Below are 23,152 nucleotides of genomic sequence, written 5' to 3' on the forward strand. Positions count from 1 at the left end.
GTGGGCATGGTGTGTGTCTGTGAGTGGGCATGGTGTGTGTCTGTGAGTGGGCATGTGTGTGTGTCTGAGTGGTCATGGTCATGGTGTGTGTCTTTGAGTGGTCATGGTGTGTGTCTGTGAGTGGGCATGGTGTGTGTCTTTGAGTGGTCATGGTGTGTGTCTGTGAGTGGGCATGGTGTGTGTCTTTGAGTGGTCATGGTGTGTGTCTGTGAGTGGTCATGGTGTGTGTCTGTGAGTGGTCATGGTGTGTGTCTGTGAGTGGTCATGGTGTGTCTTTGAGTGGTCATGGTGTGTCTGTGAGTGGGCATGGTGTGTCTTTGAGTGGTCATGGTGTGTGTCTGTGAGTGGTCATGGTGTGTGTCTGTGAGTGGTCATGGTGCGTGTCTTTGAGTGGTCATGGTGCGTGTCTGTGAGTGGTCATGGTGTGTGTCTGTGAGTGGTCATGGTGCGTGTCTGTGAGTGGTCATGGTGTGTGTCTGTGAGTGGTCATGGTGTGTGTCTGTGAGTGGTCATGGTGCGTGTCTGTGAGTGGTCATGGTGCGTGTCTGTGAGTGGTCATGGTGCGTGTCTGTGAGTGGTCATGGTGCGTGTCTGTGAGTGGTCATGGTGCGTGTCTGTGAGTGGTCATGGTGCGTGTCTGTGAGTGGTCATGGTGCGTGTCTGTGAGTGGTCATGGTGTGTGTCTGTGAGTGGTCATGGTGCGTGTCTGTGAGTGGTCATGGTGCGTGTCTGTGAGTGGTCATGGTGTGTGTCTGTGAGTGGTCATGGTGCGTGTCTGTGAGTGGTCATGGTGCGTGTCTGTGAGTGGTCATGGTGCGTGTCTGAGTGGTCATGGTGGTCATGGTCATGTGTGTCTGTGAGTGGTCATGGTGCGTGTCTGTGAGTGGTCATGGTGTGTGTCTGTGAGTGGTCATGGTGTGTGTCTGTGAGTGGTCATGGTGCGTGTCTGTGAGTGGTCATGGTGCGTGTCTGTGAGTGGTCATGGTGCGTGTCTGTGAGTGGTCATGGTGTGTGTCTCTGTGAGTGGTCATGGTGTGTGTCTGTGAGTGGTCATGGTGCGTGTCTGTGAGTGGTCATGGTGCGTGTCTGTGAGTGGTCATGGTGCGTGTCTGTGAGTGGTCATGGTGTGTGTCTGTGTCAGTGGTCATGGTGTGTGTCTGTGTCAGTGGTCATGGTGCGTGTCTGTGAGTGGTCATGGTGCGTGTCTGTGAGTGGTCATGGTGCGTGTCTGTGTCAGTGGTCATGGTGCGTGTCTGTGAGTGGTCATGGTGCGTGTCTGTGAGTGGTCATGGTGTGTGTCTGTGAGTGGTCATGGTGTGTGTCTGTGAGTGGTCATGGTGGTCATGTGCGTGTCTGTGAGTGGTCATGGTGCGTGTCTGTGAGTGGTCATGGTGCGTGTCTGAGTGAGTGGTCATGGTGTGTGTCTGTGAGTGGTCATGGTGTGTGTCTGTGAGTGGTCATGGTGTGTGTCTGTGAGTGGTCATGGTGTGTGTCTGTGAGTGGTCATGGTGTGTGTCTGTGAGTGGTCATGGTGTGTGTCTGTGAGTGGTCATGGTCATGGTGTGTCTGTGAGTGGTCATGGTGTGTGTCTGTGAGTGGTCAGTGGTCATGGTGTGTGTCTGTGAGTGGTCATGGTGTGTGTCTGTGGTCATGGTGTGGTCAGTGGTCATGTGTGTCTGTGAGTGGTCATGGTGCGTGTCTGTGAGTGGTCATGGTGCGTGTCTGTGAGTGGTCATGGTGCGTGTCTGTGAGTGGTCATGGTGCGTGTCTGTGAGTGGTCATGGTGCGTGTCTGTGAGTGGTCATGGTGCGTGTCTGTGAGTGGTCATGGTGTGTGTCTGTGAGTGGTCATGGTGTGTGTCTGTGAGTGGTCATGGTGCGTGTCTGTGAGTGGTCATGGTGCGTGTCTGTGAGTGGTCATGGTGCGTGTCTGTGAGTGGTCATGGTGTGTGTCTGTGAGTGGTCATGGTGTGTGTCTGTGAGTGGTCATGGTGTGTGTCTGTGAGTGGTCATGGTGTGTGTCTGTGAGTGGTCATGGTGTGTGTCTGTGAGTGGTCATGGTGTGTGTCTGTGGTCAGTGGTCATGTGTCTGTGAGTGGTCATGGTGTGTGTCTGTGAGTGGTCATGGTGTGTGTCTGTGAGTGGTCATGGTGTGTGTCTGTGAGTGGTCATGGTGTGTGTCTGTGAGTGGTCATGGTGTGTGTCTGTGAGTGGTCATGGTGCGTGTCTGTGAGTGGTCATGGTGCGTGTCTGTGAGTGGTCATGGTGCGTGTCTGTGAGTGGTCATGGTGCGTGTCTGTGAGTGGTCATGGTGTGTGTCTGTGAGTGGTCATGGTGTGTGCACTTGAATGCCACATACAACATTCAGTCCCATCTTTTTCTCTCACTTCTAAACGAGTGGATGGAGTCAGAACAGGGGGATTCTGGGATGAATAAGAACACTGGTCTAATATATTCACGATGCCCCAACCAACTAATCAGAATGCACGTTTATTTCATTGGCTAGCCTCTCCCTCACTAAAATCAGTGAGATTACCATTCAGTCTGTGGGCTTCATGGCCCATATTCATAAAACATCTTTATTAGGAGTGCTGATCTAGGATCAGGTTCCCCTTGTTCAAGTCAAAACTGGTCCTAGATCAGCACTCCAACTCTGAGAGGCTTTATTAATATGGGCCCAGGCCTCCGAGTCAAGTGGAAGTGGTTCTTTCTCCAGCCTTTCAATGTGGAGCATATCAAATCAAGTTGGATATGGGTTAATCCGTTGGGGTGGCAGGTAGCCTAGTGGTTAGAGCATTGGGCCAGGAACCGAAAGGTTGCTAGATCAAATCACTGAGCTGACAAGGTAAAAATCGGTCATTCTGCCCCTAAACAAGGTAGTTAACCCACTGTTCCTAGGCTGTCATTCTAAATAAGAATTTGTTCTTAACTGACTTGCCTAGTTAAATAAAATATGGATAAATGTGGGGTAAAGGCTGTGTGTTAGGAGAGGGTGATAGGAGAGTCTATATCGTATACATCTGTGATAGGAGAGTCTATATCGTATACCTCTGTGATAGGAGAGTCTATATCGTATACCTCTGTGATAGGAGAGTCTATATCGTATACCTCTGTGATAGGAGAGTCTATATCGTATACCTCTGTGATAGGAGAGTCTATATGTATACCTCTGTGATAGAGAGAGTCTATATCGTATACCTCTGTGATAGGAGAGTCTATATCGTATACCTCTGTGATAGGAGAGTCTATATCGTATACCTCTGTGATAGGAGAGTCTATATCGTATACCTCTGTGATAGGAGAGTCTATATCGTATACCTCTGTGATAGGAGAGTTTATATCGTATACCTCTGTGATAGGAGAGTTTATATCGTATACCTCTGTGATAGGAGAGTCTATATCGTATACCTCTGTGATAGGAGAGTTTATATCGTATACCTCTGTGATAGGAGAGTCTATATCGTATACCTCTGTGATAGGAGAGTCTATATCGTATACCTCTGTGATAGGAGAGTCTATATCATATACCTCTGTGATAGGAGAGTCTATATCGTATACCTCTGTGATAGGAGAGTCTATATCGTATACCTCTGTGATAGGAGAGTCTATATCGTATACCTCTGTGATAGGAGAGTCTATATCGTATACCTCTGTGATAGGAGAGTTTATATCGTATACCTCTGTGATAGGAGAGTCTATATCGTATACCTCTGTGATAGGAGAGTCTATATCGTATACCTCTGTGATAGGAGAGTCTATATCGTATACCTCTGTGATAGGAGAGTTTATATCGTATACCTCTGTGATAGGAGAGTCTATATCGTATACCTCTGTGATAGGAGAGTCTATATCGTATACCTCTGTGATAGGAGAGTTTATATCGTATACCTCTGTGATAGGAGAGTCTATATCGTATACCTCTGTGATAGGAGAGTCTATATCGTATACCTCTGTGATAGGAGAGTCTATATCGTATACCTCTGTGATAGGAGAGTCTATATCGTATACCTCTGTGATAGGAGAGTCTATATCGTATACCTCTGTGATAGGAGAGTCTATATCGTATACCTCTGTGATAGGGAGAGTCTATATCGTATACCTCTGTGATAGGAGAGTTTATATCGTATACCTCTGTGATAGGAGAGTTTATATCGTATACCTCTGTGATAGGAGAGTTTATATCGTATACCTCTGTGATAGGAGAGTTTATATCGTATACCTCTGTGATAGGAGAGTCTATATCGTATACCTCTGTGATAGGAGAGTCTATATCGTATACCTCTGTGATAGGAGAGTCTATATCGTATACCTCTGTGATAGGAGAGTTTATATCGTATACCTCTGTGATAGGAGAGTCTATACCTCTGTGTATACCTCTGTGATAGGAGAGTCTATATCGTATACCTCTGTGATAGGAGAGTCTATATCGTATACCTCTGTGATAGGAGAGTCTATATCATATACCTCTGTGATAGGAGAGTCTATATCGTATACCTCTGTGATAGGAGAGTCTATATCGTATACCTCTGTGATAGGAGAGTTTATATCGTATACCTCTGTGATAGGAGAGTCTATATCGTATACCTCTGTGATGATAGGAGAGTCTATATCGTATACCTCTGTGATAGGAGAGTCTATATCGTATACCTCTGTGATAGGAGAGTCTATATCGTATACCTCTGTGATAGGAGAGTGATACCTCTGTGAGAGTCTATATCGTATACCTCTGTGATAGGAGAGTCTATATCGTATACCTCTGTGATAGGAGAGTCTATATCGTATACCTCTGTGATAGGAGAGTCTATATCGTATACCTCTGTGATAGGAGAGTCTATATCATATACCTCTGTGATAGGAGAGTCTATATCGTATACCTCTGTGATAGGAGAGTCTATATCATATACCTCTGTGATAGGAGAGTCTATATCGTATACCTCTGTGATAGGAGAGTCTATATCGTATACCTCTGTGATAGGAGAGTCTATATCGTATACCTCTGTGATAGGAGAGTTTATATCGTATACCTCTGTGATAGGAGAGTTTATATCGTATACCTCTGTGATAGGAGAGTCTATATCGTATACCTCTGTGATAGGAGAGTTTATATCGTATACTCTCTGTGATAGGAGAGTCTATATCGTATACCTCTGTGATAGGAGAGTCTATATCGTATACCTCTGTGATAGGAGAGTCTATATCGTATACCTCTGTGATAGGAGAGTCTATGTCGTATACCTCTGTGATAGGAGAGTCTATATCGTATACCTCTGTGATAGGAGAGTTTATATCGTATACCTCTGTGATAGGAGAGTTTATATCGTATACCTCTGTGATAGGAGAGTTTATATCTGTATAGGAGACCTCTGTGATAGGAGAGTTTATATCGTATACCTCTGTGATAGGAGAGTCTATATCGTATACCTCTGTGATAGGAGAGTCTATATCGTATACCTCTGTGATAGGAGAGTCTATATCGTATACCTCTGTGATAGGAGAGTTTATATCGTATACCTCTGTGATAGGAGAGTCTATATCGTATACCTCTGTGATAGGAGAGTCTATATCGTATACCTCTGTGATAGGAGAGTCTATATCGTATACCTCTGTGATAGGAGAGTTTATATCGTATACCTCTGTGATAGGAGAGTTTATATCGTATACCTCTGTGATAGGAGAGTTTATATCGTATACCTCTGTGATAGGAGAGTCTATATCGTATACCTCTGTGATAGGAGAGTCTATATCGTATACCTCTGTGATAGGAGAGTCTATATCGTATACCTCTGTGATAGGAGAGTCTATATCGTATACCTCTGTGATAGGAGAGTCTATATCGTATACCTCTGTGATAGGAGAGTCTATATCGTATACCTCTGTGATAGGAGAGTTTATATCGTATACCTCTGTGATAGGAGAGTCTATATCGTATACCTCTGTGATAGGAGAGTCTATATCGTATACCTCTGTGATAGGAGAGTCTATATCGTATACCTCTGTGATAGGAGAGTCTATATCGTATACCTCTGTGATAGGAGAGTCTATATCGTATACCTCTGTGATAGGAGAGTCTATATCGTATACCTCTGTGATAGGAGAGTTTATATCGTATACCTCTGTGATAGGAGAGTCTATATCGTATACCTCTGTGATAGGAGAGTCTATATCGTATACCTCTGTGATAGGAGAGTTTATATCGTATACCTCTGTGATAGGAGAGTCTATATCGTATACCTCTGTGATAGGAGAGTTTATATCGTATACCTCTGTGATAGGAGAGTTTATATCGTATACCTCTGTGATAGGAGAGTTTATATCGTATACCTCTGTGATAGGAGAGTTTATATCGTATACCTCTGTGATAGGAGAGATACCTCTGTGAGAGTCTATATCGTATACCTCTGTGATAGGAGAGTCTATATCGTATACCTCTGTGATAGGAGAGTTTATATCGTATACCTCTGTGATAGGAGAGTTTATATCGTATACCTCTGTGATAGGAGAGTCTATATCGTATACCTCTGTGATAGGAGAGTTTATATTGTATACCTCTGTGATAGGAGAGTTTATATCGTATACCTCTGTGATAGGAGAGTTTATATCGTATACCTCTGTGATAGGAGAGTTTATATCGTATACCTCTGTGTTAGGAGAGTTTCAATAATGCATTATTTTGGTTGGGTTTGCTATCAGATGCCCATTGCTTCATGTGACACAATGGGTTTCCTCATAACTCATCCCCCTTCTTCTGGTTTGAAGGACATGTCAAGAACATCCTTAGTACACCAAGGTCTTACTCTGTCACATATCTGCATCTCAAATGACAATCTATTCCCTATGTAGTGCACTTCTTTTGACCAGAGCCCTGCACTGCATAGGCAATAGGGTGCCATTTGAGATGTAGACAACAGTTGTTTTCAGCCGCGTTCGCCTGCTGCATCTTCTCTTTGTGAGAGTTGGTATGTCAGGGAGAAATGGATGTTTGCCTACAGCTCCTTGGCTACATATTTGAATTCCCTACAGTATGAAGGACTGATATCCAGACAACCAGAGTTGAGAGAAGGGGGAGTAAGATAGAAAGGAAATAAGATATAGGGAGATATTGTGTGTATCTGTTTGCATGTCTGATCCAGTCCTTTAAACAAAGACTGTTGCTTCTTGTTCCTCTCACCACTGATCCTCATTTCCTGGTGGGGGACACATTCACATTACCATTCCACAACATTTACATGATGTCATATCATAAAACTGATCTTGTCTGTCCTGGGTCGTGTTCATTAGGACATAACGGAAACCATTTCAAAACGTTTTGCTATAGACAAAAGAAACGTTTCTTATTGGACATTTCCAGGTAATCCCTCCCTGTTTCAGCTGATTTTCTTGTGTTTGGTGCAAAACAAACACGACCCTGACTTCATTCCTGAGACTAAAGTATGTATTTGCTGAATTTTAAATTCATCCCATCAATGCCTCAATTTCCCAAGGCTTACTTCCTCTACTCTCAAAGACATCATTATTCAGTTCAGTTTTTCATCCTCTCAGTCTACTTATCATGCAAAGGTTGGTAGATGAATATACATTGATGTCAGTAATGGATGGATTTTTGTCTGGATTATTCAACTATTTCAAGGAGGTTATTACTGCACCAGCTCTGTCTCTGTCTCTCCTGTTTCTTTCTCCCTGCTAAATGAGCTAAATGTATCCTCCGGGCGAAAGCACCTGTCACCTGACGAGGTCTAATGGCTTTAATGGGGAAAGGAGTAAAGCATTCATAACTGTTAAAAGCCTCGCTTTCCTCCTTCAAACAATGTGATTCTCTATATGATTGGCAGCTCTGGCCGATCAGTATCATGAAATGCTCGCTCGCTCAACTTACCCAAACATCAGAGCTCCACCTAGTGGCTGCTGTGGGAATGACCGTTGATTAAGCTTCACTCCTAAGATCACTGATATACATCTACATAGATAAGGTGTTGCTGAAATACAACATCCTCATCATGGAAAACAGTTGATTATGTTCTCTCTCTTTCTCTCTAAAATGACATGCCCATCTCTTTTTCTCTATCCCTCAGATCTTTGACAGCGAGCCCAAAGGGGAGGAGGAGATAGAAGTGTGCTTAGTGGATATCGCCTACGACGAGATCCCAGAGCGCTACTACAAGGAGTCTGAGGTGAGGAGGTCAAAGGTTAGAAGTCAAGGGTTAGGAATCCCAAGTCACTGTTTCAGCAGCAGTGGACTTCGACAGTCACAATTCTCCATCGTTTTCCAGTACAAGTGTGTACTTGTACACTCACCGGCATGGATTTAAAACCATATGGTGTAAAAGCATTGGCTGGCGTGAGTTTCTACCATTGTTAAACCCATGTTAGAAATTGTGGAAGTGCACTTTTTGGGAGGAGTGGGGGAGTGAGCTCTGGGTGCTAGCAACCTGGTCGTTTCAAAAAGTCAGAAAAAGTGTAAGAGGGTGATAACAAAATATCGAAGAGAATAAGGTCTTAGAAAAACTGCACTGCACATCTAGAACCTAAAAGGGTTCTTTGGCTGACCCCATAGGAGAACCCTTTGAAGAACCCTTTTTTTGGTTCCAGGTAGAACTACTTTGGTTCTAGGTTGAACCCTTGTACCTGGAACCAAAAAGGGTTTTCCTATGGGGTCAGCCGAAAACCCTTTTGGACCCCTTTTTTCTAAGAGTGTATACAAATCCCCATTTCTCTCATATCTCATTTGCTCATTTCTCCTCTCAGCCCTGAGGGTCAGCTAGCTGCTAGTTTAATCAAAGAGAGAGACCTCTAGCTGGTCATATCTCCCCTCTCAGCCCTGAGGGTCAGCTAGCTGCTAGTTTCATCAGAGAGAGAGACCTCTAGCTGGTCATATCTCCCCTCTCAGCCCTGAGGGTCAGCTTGCTGCTAGTTTCATCAGATAGAGAGACCTCTAGCTGGTCATATCTCCCCTCTCAGCCCTGAGGGTCAGCTAGCTGCTAGTTTCATCAGATAGAGAGACCTCTAGCTGGTCATATCACCCCTCTCAGCCCTGAGGGTCAGCTAGCTGCTAGTTTCATCAGAGAGAGAGACCCCTAGCTGGTCATATCTCCCCTCTCAGCCCCAGGGTCAGCTAGCTGCTAGTTTCATCAGAGAGAGAGACCTCTAGCTGGTCATTTCTCCCCTCTCAGCCCTGAGGGTCAGCTTGCTGCTAGTTTCATCAGATAGAGAGACCTCTAGCTGGTCATATCTCCCCTCTCAGCCCTGAGGGTCAGCTAGCTGCTAGTTTCATCAGATAGAGAGACCTCTAGCTGGTCATATCACCCCTCTCAGCCCTGAGGGTCAGCTAGATGCTAGTTTCATCAGAGAGAGAGACCTCTAGCTGGTCATATCTCCCCTCTCAGCCCTGAGGGTCAGCTAGCTGCTAGTTTCATCAGAGAGAGAGACCTCTAGCTGGTCATATCTCCCCTCTCAGCCCTGAGGGTCAGCTAGCTGCTAGTTTCATCAGAGAGAGAGACCTCTAGCTGGTCATATCTCCCCTCTCAGCCCTGAGGGTCAGCTTGCTGCTAGTTTCATCAGAGAGAGAGACCTCTAGCTGGTCATATCTCCCCTCTCAGCCCTGAGGGTCAGCTAGCTGCTAGTTTCATCAGAGAGAGACACCTCTAGCTGGTCATATCTCCCCTCTCAGCCCTGAGGGTCAGCTAGCTGCTAGTTTCATCAGAGAGAGACACCTCTAGCTGGTCATATCTCCCCTCTAGCTGGTCTTGGCTGCCATTAACCATGTTCACTGCTGTGTCCCTGCTCTCCTACACGTTCCATTCTTTTCTCTTAATAAGCCTCAGGGAGGGTTGATGTAGGGGGGTTATACCATCCTTATACCATGTCTGTTATTAGAGTCAGCAATGGATCTGTCTTTTATGTTTTACCAGAGGATGGGGATTGATGCCACCAGATGCTTTTTCCTGGAATACAATACAATGTCAACCAGACTATTTAAGTATATTTGATTTGATCTGAGCCATTTTTAGATCCCTGATACCTGCTGTGTTCAGGAGAGCATAGACTTAGTCTTATATGTTGCCAACTGCAGTAACGTTTCACCTGTCATTGTTCAAATGTAAGTACAAAGAGATCATTTTGACAAATGGTCATACTATTACATTAAGCTAAGGCTGCAAAATTCTGGTAAATTTCCCCAAATTCTCATATTTTCCAGAAATCCAGGTTGGAATATTCCTGGAATCAGGAGGGAATAAACAAATAAATTGGAATATTCCAACCAGGATTTACATAAACCTGGGAATTTTGGGAAAGTTGCTGGAATTTTGCAACCCAAATTCACATTATACCAGAACAATGATATACAGTTGAAGTCGGAAGTTTACATACACCTTAGCCAAATACATTTAAACTCAGTTTTTCACAATGACATTTAATCCTAATAAAAATTCCCTGTCTTAGGTCAGATAGGATCATCATTTGATTTTAAGAATGTGAAATGTCAGAATAATAGTAGAGAGAATGATTTATTTCATCACATTCCCAGTGGGTCAGAAGTTTACATACACTCCATTAGTATTTGGTAGTATTGCCTTTAAATTGTTTAACTTTGGTCAAACATTTCAGGTAGCCTTCCACAAGCTTCCCACAATATGTTGGGTGAATTTTGGCCCATTCCTCCTGACAGAGCTGGTGTAAGTGAGTCAGGTTTGTAGGCCTTCTTGCTCGGACACACTTTTTCAGTTCTGCTCACAGATTTTATGTAGGATTGAGTTCAGGGCTTTGTGATGGCCACTCCAATACCTTGACTTTGTTGTCCTTAAGCCATTTTGCCACAACTTTGGAAGTATACTTGGGGTCATTGTCCATTTGGAAGACCCATTTGCGACCAAGCTTTAACTTCTTGACTGATGTCTTGAGATGTTGCTTCAATATATCCACATAAATTTCCTTTCTCATGATGACATCTATTTTGTGAAGTGCATCAGTCCCTCCTGCAGCAATGCACCTCCACAACATGATGCTGCCACCCCCATGCTTCACGGTTGGGATGGTGTTCTTCTATTTTTGTTTCATCAGACCAGAGGACATTTCTCCAAAAAGTACAATCTTTGTCACCATGTTCAGTTGCAAACCGTAGTCTGGCTTTTTTATGGCGGGTTTGGAGCAGTGGCTTCTTTCTTGCTGAGCTGCCTTTCAGGTTATGTCGATATAGGACTCGTTATACTGTGGATATAGCTACTTTTGTACCTGTTTCCTCCAGCATCTTCACAAGGTCCTTTGCTGCTGTTCTGGGATTGATTTGCACTTTTGGCACCAAAGTACATTCATCTCTAGGAAACAGAACGCGTCTCCTTCCTGACGCCTGCGTCGTCCCATGGTGTTTATACTTGCGTACAATTGTTTGTACAGATGAACGTGGTACCGTCAGGTGTTTGGAAATTGCTCCCAAGGATGAACCAGACTTGTGGGGGTCTATAATTATTTTTCTGAGGTCTTGGCTGATTTCTTTTGATTTTTTCCCATGATGTCAAGCAAAGAGGCACTGATTTTGAAGGTAGGCCTTTCAATACATCCACAGGCACACCTCCAATTGACTCAAATTATGTAAATTAGCCTATTATAAGCGTCTAAAGCCAAAAGTGACACATAAATCGTCAAAATGTAAATTTGTTGGTGGTTTGGGGGAGAATTGTAGCATTTCAACTAACCCTAAGACCATTGTCCTAACCTTAACCTAATGCTCCTAACCTGCTAGGTTATTATCCTATCCTGCTCCATAAATTCTCCTAACCTGCTAGGTTAATTGTCCTATCCTGCTCCGTAAGTTCTCCTAACCTGCTAGGTTAATTGTCCTATCCTGCTCCATAAGTTCTCCTAACCTGCTAGGTTAATTGTCCTATCCTGCTCCATAAATTCTCCTAACCTGCTAGGTTAATTGTCCTATCCTGCTCCGTAAGTTCTCCTAACCTGATAGGTTAATTGTCCTATCCTGCTCCATAAATTCTCCTAACATGCTAGGTTAATTGTCCTATCCTGCTCCGTAAGTTCTCCTAACCTGCTAGGTTAATTGTTGTAACGTTCATTGTTAAGGGTAGAGACCAAGGCGCAGCGTGATTTGAGTTCATCATATTTTATTAAAATGTGAACCAGAAAAATAAACCAATAAACAATACAACGATCGAAAATCTTAGGAGTGCAACCCATGCAACAAACAAAGACAAGATCCCACAACTGAAGGTAGGAAAAAAGGCTGCCTAAGTATGATCCCCAACCAGAGACAATGATAGACAGCTGCCTCTGATTGGGAACCATACTAGGCCAGCAAAGAAAAAGAAAACATAGATATACAAAAACTAGAGTACCCACCCTAGTCACACCCTGACCTATTCAAAATATAGAGAATAAACAGGGATCTCTAAGGTCAGGGCGTGACAATTGTCCTATACTGCTACTTAAGTTCTCCTAACCTATCTGGATTAATTATGGTATCCTGCTGTGTAAATTCTCCTAACCTGCTAGGTTAATTATCGTATCCTGCTGTGTAAATTCTCCTAACCTGCTAGGTTAATTATCGTATCCTGCTGCGTAAGTTATCCTAACCTGCTAGGTTAATTATCGTATACTGCTGCGTAAGTTATCCTAACCTGCTAGGTTAATTATCGTATCCTGCTGTGTAAGTTCTCCTAACCTACTAGGTTAATTATCCTATCCTGCTGTGTAAGTTCTCCTAACCTGCTAGGTTAATTATCCTATCCTGCTGTGTAAGTTCTCCTAACCTGCTAGGTTAATTATCCTATCCTGCTGTGTAAGTTCTCCTAACCTGCTAGGTTAATTATCCTATCCTGCTGCGTAAGTTATCCTAACCTGCTAGGTTAATTATCGTATCCTGCTGCGTAAGTTCTCCTAACCTGCTAGGTTAATTATCCTATCCTGCTGTGTAAGTTCTCCTAACCTGCTAGGTTAATTATCCTATCCTGCTGTGTAAGTTCTCCTAACCTGCTAGGTTAATTATCCTATCCTGCTGTGTAAGTTCTCCTAACCTGCTAGGTTAATTATCGTATCCTGCTGTGTAAGTTCTCCTAACCTGCTAGGTTAATTATCCTATCCTGCTGTGTAAGTTCTCCTAACCTGCTAGGTTAATTATCCTATCCTGCTGCGTAAGTTCTCCTAACCTGCTAGGTTAATTATCGTATACTGCTGTGTAAGTTCTCCTAACCTGCTAGGTTAATTATCGTATACTGCTGCGTAAGTTCTCCTAACCTGCTAGGTTAATTATCCTATCCTGCTGTGTAAGTTATCCTAACCTGCTAGGTTAATTATCCTATCCTGCTGTGTAAGTTCTCCTAACCTGCTAGGTTAATTATCCTATCCTGCTGTGTAAGTTATCCTAACCTGCTAGGTTAATTATCGTATACTGATGTGTAAGTTCTCCTAACCTGCTAGGTTAATTATCCTATCCTGCTGCGTAAGTTATCCTAACCTGCTAGGTTAATTATCGTATACTGCTGTGTAAGTTCTCCTAACCTGCTAGGTTAATTATCGTATACTGCTGCGTAAGTTATCCTAACCTGCTAGGTTAATTATCCTATCCTGCTGCGTAAGTTATCCTAACCTGCTAGGTTAATTATCGTATACTGCTGTGTAAGTTCTCCTAACCTGCTAGGTTAATTATCGTATACTGCTGCGTAAGTTATCCTAACCTGCTAGGTTAATTATCGTATCCTGCTGTGCAAGTTCTCCTAACCTGCTAGGTTAATTATCGTATACTGCTGCGTAAGTTATCCTAACCTGCTAGGTTAATTATCCTATCCTGCTGTGTAAGTTCTCCTAACCTGCTAGGTTAATTATCGTATACTGCTGCGTAAGTTATCCTAACCTGCTAGGTTAATTATCGTATACTGCTGCGTAAGTTATCCTAACCTGCTAGGTTAATTATCCTATCCTGCTGCGTAAGTTATCCTAACCTGCTAGGTTAATTATCCTATCCTGCTGCGTAAGTTATCCTAACCTGCTAGGTTAATTATCGTATACTGCTGCGTAAGTTATCCTAACCTGCTAGGTTAATTATCGTATACTGCTGTGTAAATTCTCCTAACCTGCTAGGTTAATTATGGTATCCTGCTGTGTAAATTCTCCTAACCTGCTAAGTTAATTATCGTATCCTGCTGTGTAAGTTCTCCTAACCTGCTAGGTTAATTATCATATCCTGCTGTGTAAGTTCTCCTAACCTGCTAGGTTAATTATCCTATCCTGCTGCGTAAGTTATCCTAACCTGCTAGGTTAATTATTGTATACTGCTGTGTAAGTTCTCCTAACCTGCTAGGTTAATTATCCTATCCTGCTGTGTAAGTTATCCTAACCTGCTACATAAAGTCAATTCTGTTCATAACTGTATACCATCTAGTCCTTACTCCATAACAAGGGCCCAGAGTTCTCTCCTGGTAAGGTCACACGATCAAGAAGCACCTGAAAAGCAGACTGTGCACATAAAATAGCTTATACACCCCCACACGCACACACACTCACCTCTGACCCAACCTAACCAAACGTTATAACGCGTCTCATCTGCAATCACGTAAAGTGCCTCCAGGCTTCCTGTGTGTGTGCGTGTGTGTGTGTGTGCGTGCGTGCGTGCGTGCGTGCGTGTGTGTTTCTGTGTGCATGCGTGTGAGACGCATCCCTTCTCACCATCCCAACACTGAGACACCTGACCTTGCTAATGAGCATTACAGTATAATGAGTCCCCCCAGCGGGCTGCTCCAGGCTGAGCTCTCCATGAGACTTGTACCCACCTGGTACCTACCATCCATTCTGCTGGACTGCTGGACAAAGAAACATGGTTCATTTATACTTGTCAGGATGTTTACTGCAAAACTCATTGGGTCAGGAATTTAATTGCATTCCTGTATAGAGACAAAACAATGAGGTGAGACAGTGGCACGAAGTTCATGAGGTATGCGAAAGTTATATTCTTCTATGTCACTATGTCAAAAGATGTCCAACATTGGATGTACCAATCCCGGTCTGTAGCTTTAATACTGTCCATACTGTGTTTCCATGGTTCCCTGTAGGACTTGCGGTACTTTAAATCAGAGAAGACAGACCGGGGTGTTCTGCAGGAGGGCTGGATTGACAACCATGAACCCATCATGTGCTCCTACAAACTGGTGACAGTCAAGTTCGAGGTGTGGGGTCTTCAGACACGGGTGGAGCAGTTTGTACACAAGGTCAGTCCAGTTATGTCCACCCACCATTTCTGTATTCACACACACAATTCAATTTAGCCCCTCCACCCCTACCTATACCCCTGTTCCCCCTCTGAGCTGTCCCTCTCCTTGCCTAAGGGTCTCTTTTCCTAACATCACACACACAGCACTCTCTGACTTAGTGAGTCAGAGAGGAAAGGAGGTTAGAAGACTTAGTGAGTCAGAGAGGAAAGGAGGTTAGAAGACTTAGTGAGTCAGAGAGGAACGGAGGTTAGAAGACTTAGTGAGTCAGAGAGGATGAGTCAGAGAGGATGAGTCAGAGAGCATGAACTTTAAGAGTTGTTCTCTGTCTTTCTTCCACTCCTCCAACAGTTAATGTTAGCCATGTTCTAACCTCCTTTCCTCTCTGACTCACTAAGTCTTCTAACCTCCTTTCCTCTCTGACTCACTAAGTCTTCTAACCTCCTTTCCTCTCTGACTCACTAAGTCTTCTAACCTCCTTTCCTCTCTGACTCACTAAGTCTTCTAACCTCCTTTCCTCTCTGACTCACTAAGTCTTCTAACCTCCTTTCCTCTCTGACTCACTAAGTCTTCTAACCTCCTTTCCTCTCTGACTCACTAAGTCTTCTAACCTCCTTTCCTCTCTGACTCACTAAGTCTTCTAACCTCCTTTCTCTCTGACTCACTAAGTCTTCTAACCTCCTTTCCTCTCTGACTCATCCTCTCTGACTCACTAAGTCTTCTAACCTCATTTCCTCTCTGACTCACTAAGTCTTCTAACCTCCTTTCCTCTCTGTCTCACTAAGTCTAACCTCCTTTCCTCTCTGACTCACTAAGTCTTCTAACCTCCTTTCCTCTCTGACTCACTAAGTCTTCTAACCTCCTTTCCTCTCTGACTCACTAAGTCTTCTAACCTCCTTTCCTCTCTGACTCACTAAGTCTTCTAACCTCCTTTCCTCTCTGACTCACTAAGTCTTCTAACCTCCTTTCCTCTCTGACTCACTAAGTCTTCTAACCTCCTTTCCTCTCTGACTCACTAAGTCTTCTAACCTCCTTTCCTCTCTGACTCACTAAGTCTTCTAACCTCCTTTCCTCTCTGACTCATCCTCTCTGACTCACTAAGTCTTCTAACCTCATTTCCTCTCTGACTCACTAAGTCTTCTAACCTCCTTTCCTCTCTGTCTCACTAAGTCTAACCTCCTTTCCTCTCTGACTCACTAAGTCTTCTAACCTCCTTTCCTCTCTGACTCACTAAGTCTTCTAACCTCCTTTCCTCTCTGACTCACTAAGTCTTCTAACCTCCTTTCCTCTGTGACTCACTAAGTCTTCTAACCTCCTTTCCTCTCTGTCTCACTAAGTCTTCTAACCTCCTTTCCTCTCTGACTCACTAAGTCTTCTAACCTCCTTTCCTCTCTGACTCACTAAGTCTTCTAACCTTCTTTCCTCTCTGACTCACTAAGTCTTCTAACCTCCTTTCCTCTCTGACTCACTAAGTCTTCTAACCTCCTTTCCTCTCTGACTCACTAAGTCTTCTAACCTCCTTTCCTCTCTGTCTCACTAAGTCTTCTAACCTCCTTTCCTCTCTGACTCACTAAGTCTTCTAACCCCCTTTCCTCTCTGACTCATCCTCTCTGACTCACTAAGTCTTCTAAACTCCTCTCCTCTCTGACTCACTAAGTCTTCTAACCTCCTTTCCTCTCTGACTCACTAAGTCTTCTAACCTCCTTTCCTCTCTGACTCACTAAGTCTTCTAACCTCCTTTCCTCTCTGACTCACCTGTCCTCTCACTAAGTCTTCTAACCTCCTTTCCTCTCTGACTCACTAAGTCTTCTAAACTCCTTTCCTCTCTGACTCACCTGTCCTCTCACTAAGTCTTCTAGCTTCCTTTCTTCTCTGACTCACATGTCCTCTCACTAAGTCTTCTAACCTCCTTTCCTCTCTGACTCACCTGTCCTCTCACTAAGTCTTCTAGCTTCCTTTCCTCTCTGACTCGTCTGTCCTCTCACTAAGTCTTCTAGCTTACTTTCCTCTCTGACTCGCCTGTCCACTCACTAAGTCTTCTAGCTTCCTTTCCTCTCTGACTCACCTGTCCTCTCACTAAGTCTTCTAGCTTCCTTTCTTCTCTGACTCACCTGTCCTCTCACTAAGTCTTCTAACCTCCTTTCCTGTCCACACTTCTTTCTTTCTCTCTCTCTCTCTCTCTCTCTCTCTCTCTCTCCCTTCTCCCTCTCCTCACTCTTTTTCTCACTCTCCCTCTTTACCTTCCTTGTCCTTCTCTCTCCATCCTCAGGTTATCCGTGACGTCCTGCTCCTAGGACACAGACAAGCCTTTGCCTGGGTGGATGAGTGGATTGGTGAGTTTGCATCTTGTCTCTGTCCCAGTTAGTTGACATGTACGCTCAGATGTGAGCTAGCTTGTTTATACTGTGTGTATATATATATTATTATTATTATTACATTTTTTAAATGTATATTTCATAGTATTTGTATTTTAGTGAGTACGGAGATGGAGAGGGGGGAGATGCAGACTAATGCTGGGGCCAGGATTAACACTACAGTATTTCAAATAGCTTAAGCGGTTGCTTTAACCTGCCTGGAGGGCCAGGTGGGCGGGGTTTGTATTTCCAATACTTTTTTATTCGTTCCAATGCAACAGGCCAGCCCAATCAACCACAGCTTCACTATTTCAAATCATTTCTAACAGTATTTGAATGCAGTTCTGACTGAAACTACACTTCTCACCCTGTTGTTACATTTGTTAGCAGCCTTTTATTTTAGGAAAAAAGACAATTGATAGGCCAGACCACTCTTTTGTACATTTTGAATTATGTACTTAACTTTGTGTTTGTGAAAAGCTGACGCATCACGATTGTCATGGAGAAGGAACATAAACATTCTTAATTATAACAATAATGATTCATTATTGATTGATTCAGTATTTATAAATGTTATTTTTAATCCCAGGCCCCGTCAATGTAAATAAGAATTTGTTCTTAACTGGCTTGCCTAGTTAAATAAAGGTTAATTAAAAATATATATATAAAGCCCATTTCTCACAACCAATACGCTTTCTCACTGACCTTCATCAGAGAAGCTCCCACTTGAGATGTATCCACTGCAAGATAATGATTCATTGAGTCTGCACACAGGTACAGAGAGCACTTGACTACTGTATGGGTTATAAGATGAGAGAACGTGACAGTATGCCAAGAGTCAGTAGCTATTTTATTTGGGACTTACGGAGCCTGGCTTTAACGATAGAGGAACATTTAAGACCACACGAGCCTGCTCTTTATCCCTATTCACATACAACATGAACTAGTATACAGTACATAATTAGCACAGTAGATACAATATAGCCTTAGGTCAATCTAGATTGCATTGTTCCCCTTCCTCCAAGAGCTGTGGGAGATTCAGTGAAATTGGCTGTATCACTGGAGGCCACTGAGGGGAGGACGGCTCATAATAGTGGCTGGAACGGAGTGAATGGAATGCATCAAACACATTTGATACAATACCACCAATTCTACTCCAGTCATTACCTCGAGCCTGTCCTCCCCAATTAAGGTGGCACCAACCTCCTGTGGGCTGTATATCATCTGGGTCATATTAATTTAGCACCAAACAGAAGAAAATCAACTGAATCAGAGGGACTACCTGTCCAATAAGAAAAACAAGTTTTGATTTTCTGTTGCAAAACATTTTCAAACGTTGTGTGCCCTAAACGAACATGACCCTGCTGTCCAGCAGTGGTCCTTCCCTCCATCCTTGCATTGTGGTTTTCCACAGCCTACATTACTAAGGCTTGTCAAATAATATTCCCGAGAGCGTGTATCTTATACCATAAACCACCACTATATCAAACCACCCTGTGTCCACCCACTAATGCGCTGCTCCACTTCACATTAAAGGCCCAGTGCAGTCAAAAATGTGATTTTCTGTGTTTTATATTTATTTCCACACTACACTCTTACCAAAAAATGGTTCCAAAAGGGTTCTTCAGTTGTCCCCATAGGAGAACCATTTTTGGTTCCAGGTACAACCTGTTTTGGTTCTAGATAGAACCATTTTTGAATACATGTAGAAAGGAACCAAAAGAGTTTTACCTGCAACCAAAAAGTGTTCTTCAAAGGGTTCTCCTATGCGGACAGCCGAAGAACCCTGTAAGGTTTTATATAGCATCTTTTTTTCCAAGAGTGTGTGAGGTTGAAATAATACTGTTAAATTCTGAACATTATGATAATTCCCTTTTAGTGTTGGAGCTATCAAAAATGATTCCCTTTTGTAAGAGCTATCTAAAATGATTCCCTTTTGTAAGAGCTATCTAAAATGATTCCCTTTTGTAAGAGCTATCTAAAATGATTCCCTTTTGTAAGAGCTATCTAAAATGATTCCCTTTTGTAAGCTATCAAAAATGATTCCCTTTTGTAAGAGCTATCAAAAATGATTCCCTTTTGTAAGAGCTATCTAAAATGTCAGCCTGTTTTGATGGGGTGGAGTTTTGGCCTGCCTGGTGACTAGTTCATTAGTTCATAGACTGATAAGAAAGAGAGTTCAAAACCTCTCTGCCAATAACAGCTGTTTTTTCTCCCATCTCAGACCACTCCCAGACAGTCCTATAAAAATTATTGCTTGAGAAATTGTTCTTTGCTAAGATACAATGTTTGTTTCTATTTTACCATTTTAATTTAAATCAATCACAGTAAGGTACTTAATTGTTCCCCCAAAATGATTTGATATTAAGATAAAAAATGTCTGCATTGGGCCTTTAACCTATATCCATACCTGCCCAGTACGTAATCTCACCAAGGGACTGGTTTCCCAGAGCCAGGTAAAGTCTTTGATTTAAATACTTCTCAATTGAGAATCTCAATTGAAAGTGCAAGTGTTTGTCACTAATGGTTAACTACCCGCAGACTACGCCAACTTCCTCAGCTCTTTATGGTTGTGACCACCTGACCTCTTGCCGACCCTTCCCACAAGACCTCCTCCTGCACCAAGTGCCCAAGCTAGCTAACAGGTGGCGTGGTGGTGGTCTGGAACATCTCCACAGATATAACTTGGGATGATGTGCAGGAGTACCAGAAACACGTACATTAGAGTTGGCCATATCCAACAACCACAGCATAGCACAGCATAAACTCACCTGCCACCCACCGCCATCACTGGACATGGTAGAGAGCCTTGTGACAGCCAGCCGTATGTCTTCACTCTTCCTTCACTGTTTCTCTGTCTCCTGGTGACTCATCTCCCTCTTCCTCTCTGACTCATTTCATGTCATCCATTCAAACGCACTCAAACGTTCATGCATTGTCATTGACTGAATCAAACTTCATACTTTGTTTGTCCTACCGGAACAACACACACACACACACACACACACACACACACACACACACACACACACACACACACACACACACACACACACACACACACACACACACACACACACACACACACACACACACACACACACACACACACACAAGTGAGCAAGTCACTGTTAGAATTTCACTGTTAGTCTACACATGTTTTTTACAAAGTATGTGATGAATTTGATTTTATTTGGCACACTCACACACGTACACACACACACACACACTTGTGAACGAGGATGATGACTGTGTTACTGTGTCTCCTTTGGAACACACACAACTGATTATGAATTCAGATTTGTGTTCAGAGCAGGGAACATCCTTTCATGTATTGCTTGTATTCATCTCCAAGAGCCTTTGAAATGGAAGCTATTTTAAATGCAACAGGTGAAGTCAGATACGTACTTACTGTATAATGTAATTGTGTTATTACACTACAATGCTAAGACATACAGTAGATGTCATGGGGTTGAAATATATCCCTCTCTCTCCCCCCCTGAAGAAATGACCATGGACGAGGTGAGAGAGTACGAGCGGGCCACCCAGGAGGCCACCAACCGTAAGATCGGCCCCTTCCCCCCATCCATCTCCATCACCGAGACCCCCTTGGCCTCAGTGGCCCGCAACGGGCCCTCCAGCGCCCCCTCCACCCCCCTCTCCACGGAGCCTCCAGAGTACCTCTCCGTGCCCAAGGACCGACCCAGGAAGAAGTCAGCCCCAGAGACCTTGACCCTCCCCGACCCAAATCGCAGGGACTCAGGTTTCAGGCTGGCTAGCATCTTCTCCTGGGGCTCAACCCCTAGCCCCCAGCCTGAATGAGAGGGGGACCCATAGGTGTGGTATACACCTATCTACATTCAGGGAGTGGCCATTTTGTCCCCTAGACAATTTATGTAAAAGGGAGTGTTGTTCACAGACCTCCTGTAACTTGGTGGTGTGGTAAACGCCTCTCCACAGACAGTTGCTGGTATCACCCTGAAGCCAGCTACTGTCACCAACTAACTGTGTCTTGGTCTGCTTTTGCAGAGAGAGAGTCAGTCTGATCACCACGCAACACTTGGAGAGGAGTCTCAAGGCACACACAAAATACATGTACGTGCAAACACACACTCACGCACATACACATACACACACACACACACACACACACACTGAGTGTCTTTTAAAAACCTCTTGAACCTCTCCATTGGTCCCATCAAAACACAGCAACCAGCACCATCTACCAGCCAGAAAGCTCATGTGGAGGTCAATTATAGTCTGATTTAATTTAGTTCACATTCCTCTGAATACTTTGCTTCTCTTCGGTGTCTCAGTCCTCTTTCATCTCAGTTGATACTGTATCTCAGGGTTTGTTACCTAGATACACAGAGATCTGATAAATAGACTCTTCAATCAGCACACTCAATCTTTCTTCATATGGATATAAATGTGTGGGATGATCAAACTCATTTCCTCCTCTCTCCTTGCAGTCAAGCCCTCTTATTGGTTGGAAATTGACGCCATGTCATTTCAGATGTAATTGTGTGTTGGTTGTTATTCATGGTTTGTTGTAGGTCGCTGTGTAAAACGGTGGATTTCAGGAGAGTGTTATTTTATCCTGTGTTTTGTAAATATGTATATTTAAGAGTTATCTATTGTAAAAATGCTGAACTCATTGATGTCTTTCAATGCTATGGAATTGCTGTAATCTCTGCATTGGAGAGAGAAAAAGAGGTCTGTGTAGACCTCTAAAGTGGAGGCGTTCTCTTTCTGAATCTGAATTCTGTTGGTATAGTTTTGTTGGCCATGGTGCCCTTTAAAAGACATATAGAAAAATGCATGGTCTGAATATCCAGCTTTTCTTTTAAACTGGGGAGAAAATGTACCTTTGAAATGTCTGTCTTCTATACGCTGTGGGGCTTTTCCTTTGCTTGTTACAGACTACGACAGGACAAAACATCTGATCAATGTTGTGATTTGGCTTTCAGGGATGATTTAAGTCATGAATTTGCAATCATGTTGTTGTTGTGTTTTATAGCAAATCAATAAATTAAATATTGCTCAAACATCTGGTGTCATTCATATAAACGAAATGACAATACGTGGGGGAATTGTGATATCTGTAGTTCATCAGTTTCTTGTTTAGTTTATTAAACTGAAGTGACACATGGGTTAGGTTAGGAGGGTCAACTTGTGACTTGCAGTCACTGGATGCTTATTGTACGTTGGGGGTAGGGTCCTTGCTATAGCTTTTTTACAACCAACCTACATTGTTTCTGTAAATAGCATGTTGTGGAAGGGTCCAGACACTTTTTTTGTGTGATTTCACTTGTTTTTGAGAAACTTACCCCCAACCAATGATTCATTTCCTCATCCTAGTTGTGCACTTTGGGGGCTCTGAAACAACATGAACAAAGGCAGGAAAAACACTTTTAGAAACAGAAAAGCTTTAAGTATAGTAATGCAAGTCGTCACGTGTTGTACACATTAAATTGTGTTATTTCTAACTTCCGCAACGTTATATTCCATTTTGTTGAGACTCGAGTGATACCTCTCCGTCCATTCTACATGTAACTGCCAAAACAAAAGAAACACGAGTAAATGAGGAATA

General features: G+C 43.2%; 1 protein-coding gene across 1 annotated transcript; it reads left to right on the forward strand.

Moving 5' to 3' along the window:
- Positions 1 to 8,053: 8,053 nt before the first annotated feature.
- pitpnc1a (phosphatidylinositol transfer protein cytoplasmic 1a) lies at positions 8,054 to 22,601 on the forward strand (the record flags this gene model as incomplete). The annotated part of the gene is made up of 4 exons (XM_052511522.1): positions 8,054 to 8,167; positions 15,050 to 15,205; positions 17,475 to 17,538; positions 21,065 to 22,601. Coding segments are annotated over 4 exons (651 nt in total), but the record flags the coding sequence as incomplete, so codon positions are not given.
- Between the last annotated feature and the right edge of the window lie 551 nt (positions 22,602 to 23,152).

This window comes from Oncorhynchus keta, unplaced genomic scaffold (assembly GCF_023373465.1).
Source record: "Oncorhynchus keta strain PuntledgeMale-10-30-2019 unplaced genomic scaffold, Oket_V2 Un_contig_6954_pilon_pilon, whole genome shotgun sequence".
In the NCBI taxonomy this organism is placed as follows: domain Eukaryota; kingdom Metazoa; phylum Chordata; class Actinopteri; order Salmoniformes; family Salmonidae; genus Oncorhynchus; species Oncorhynchus keta.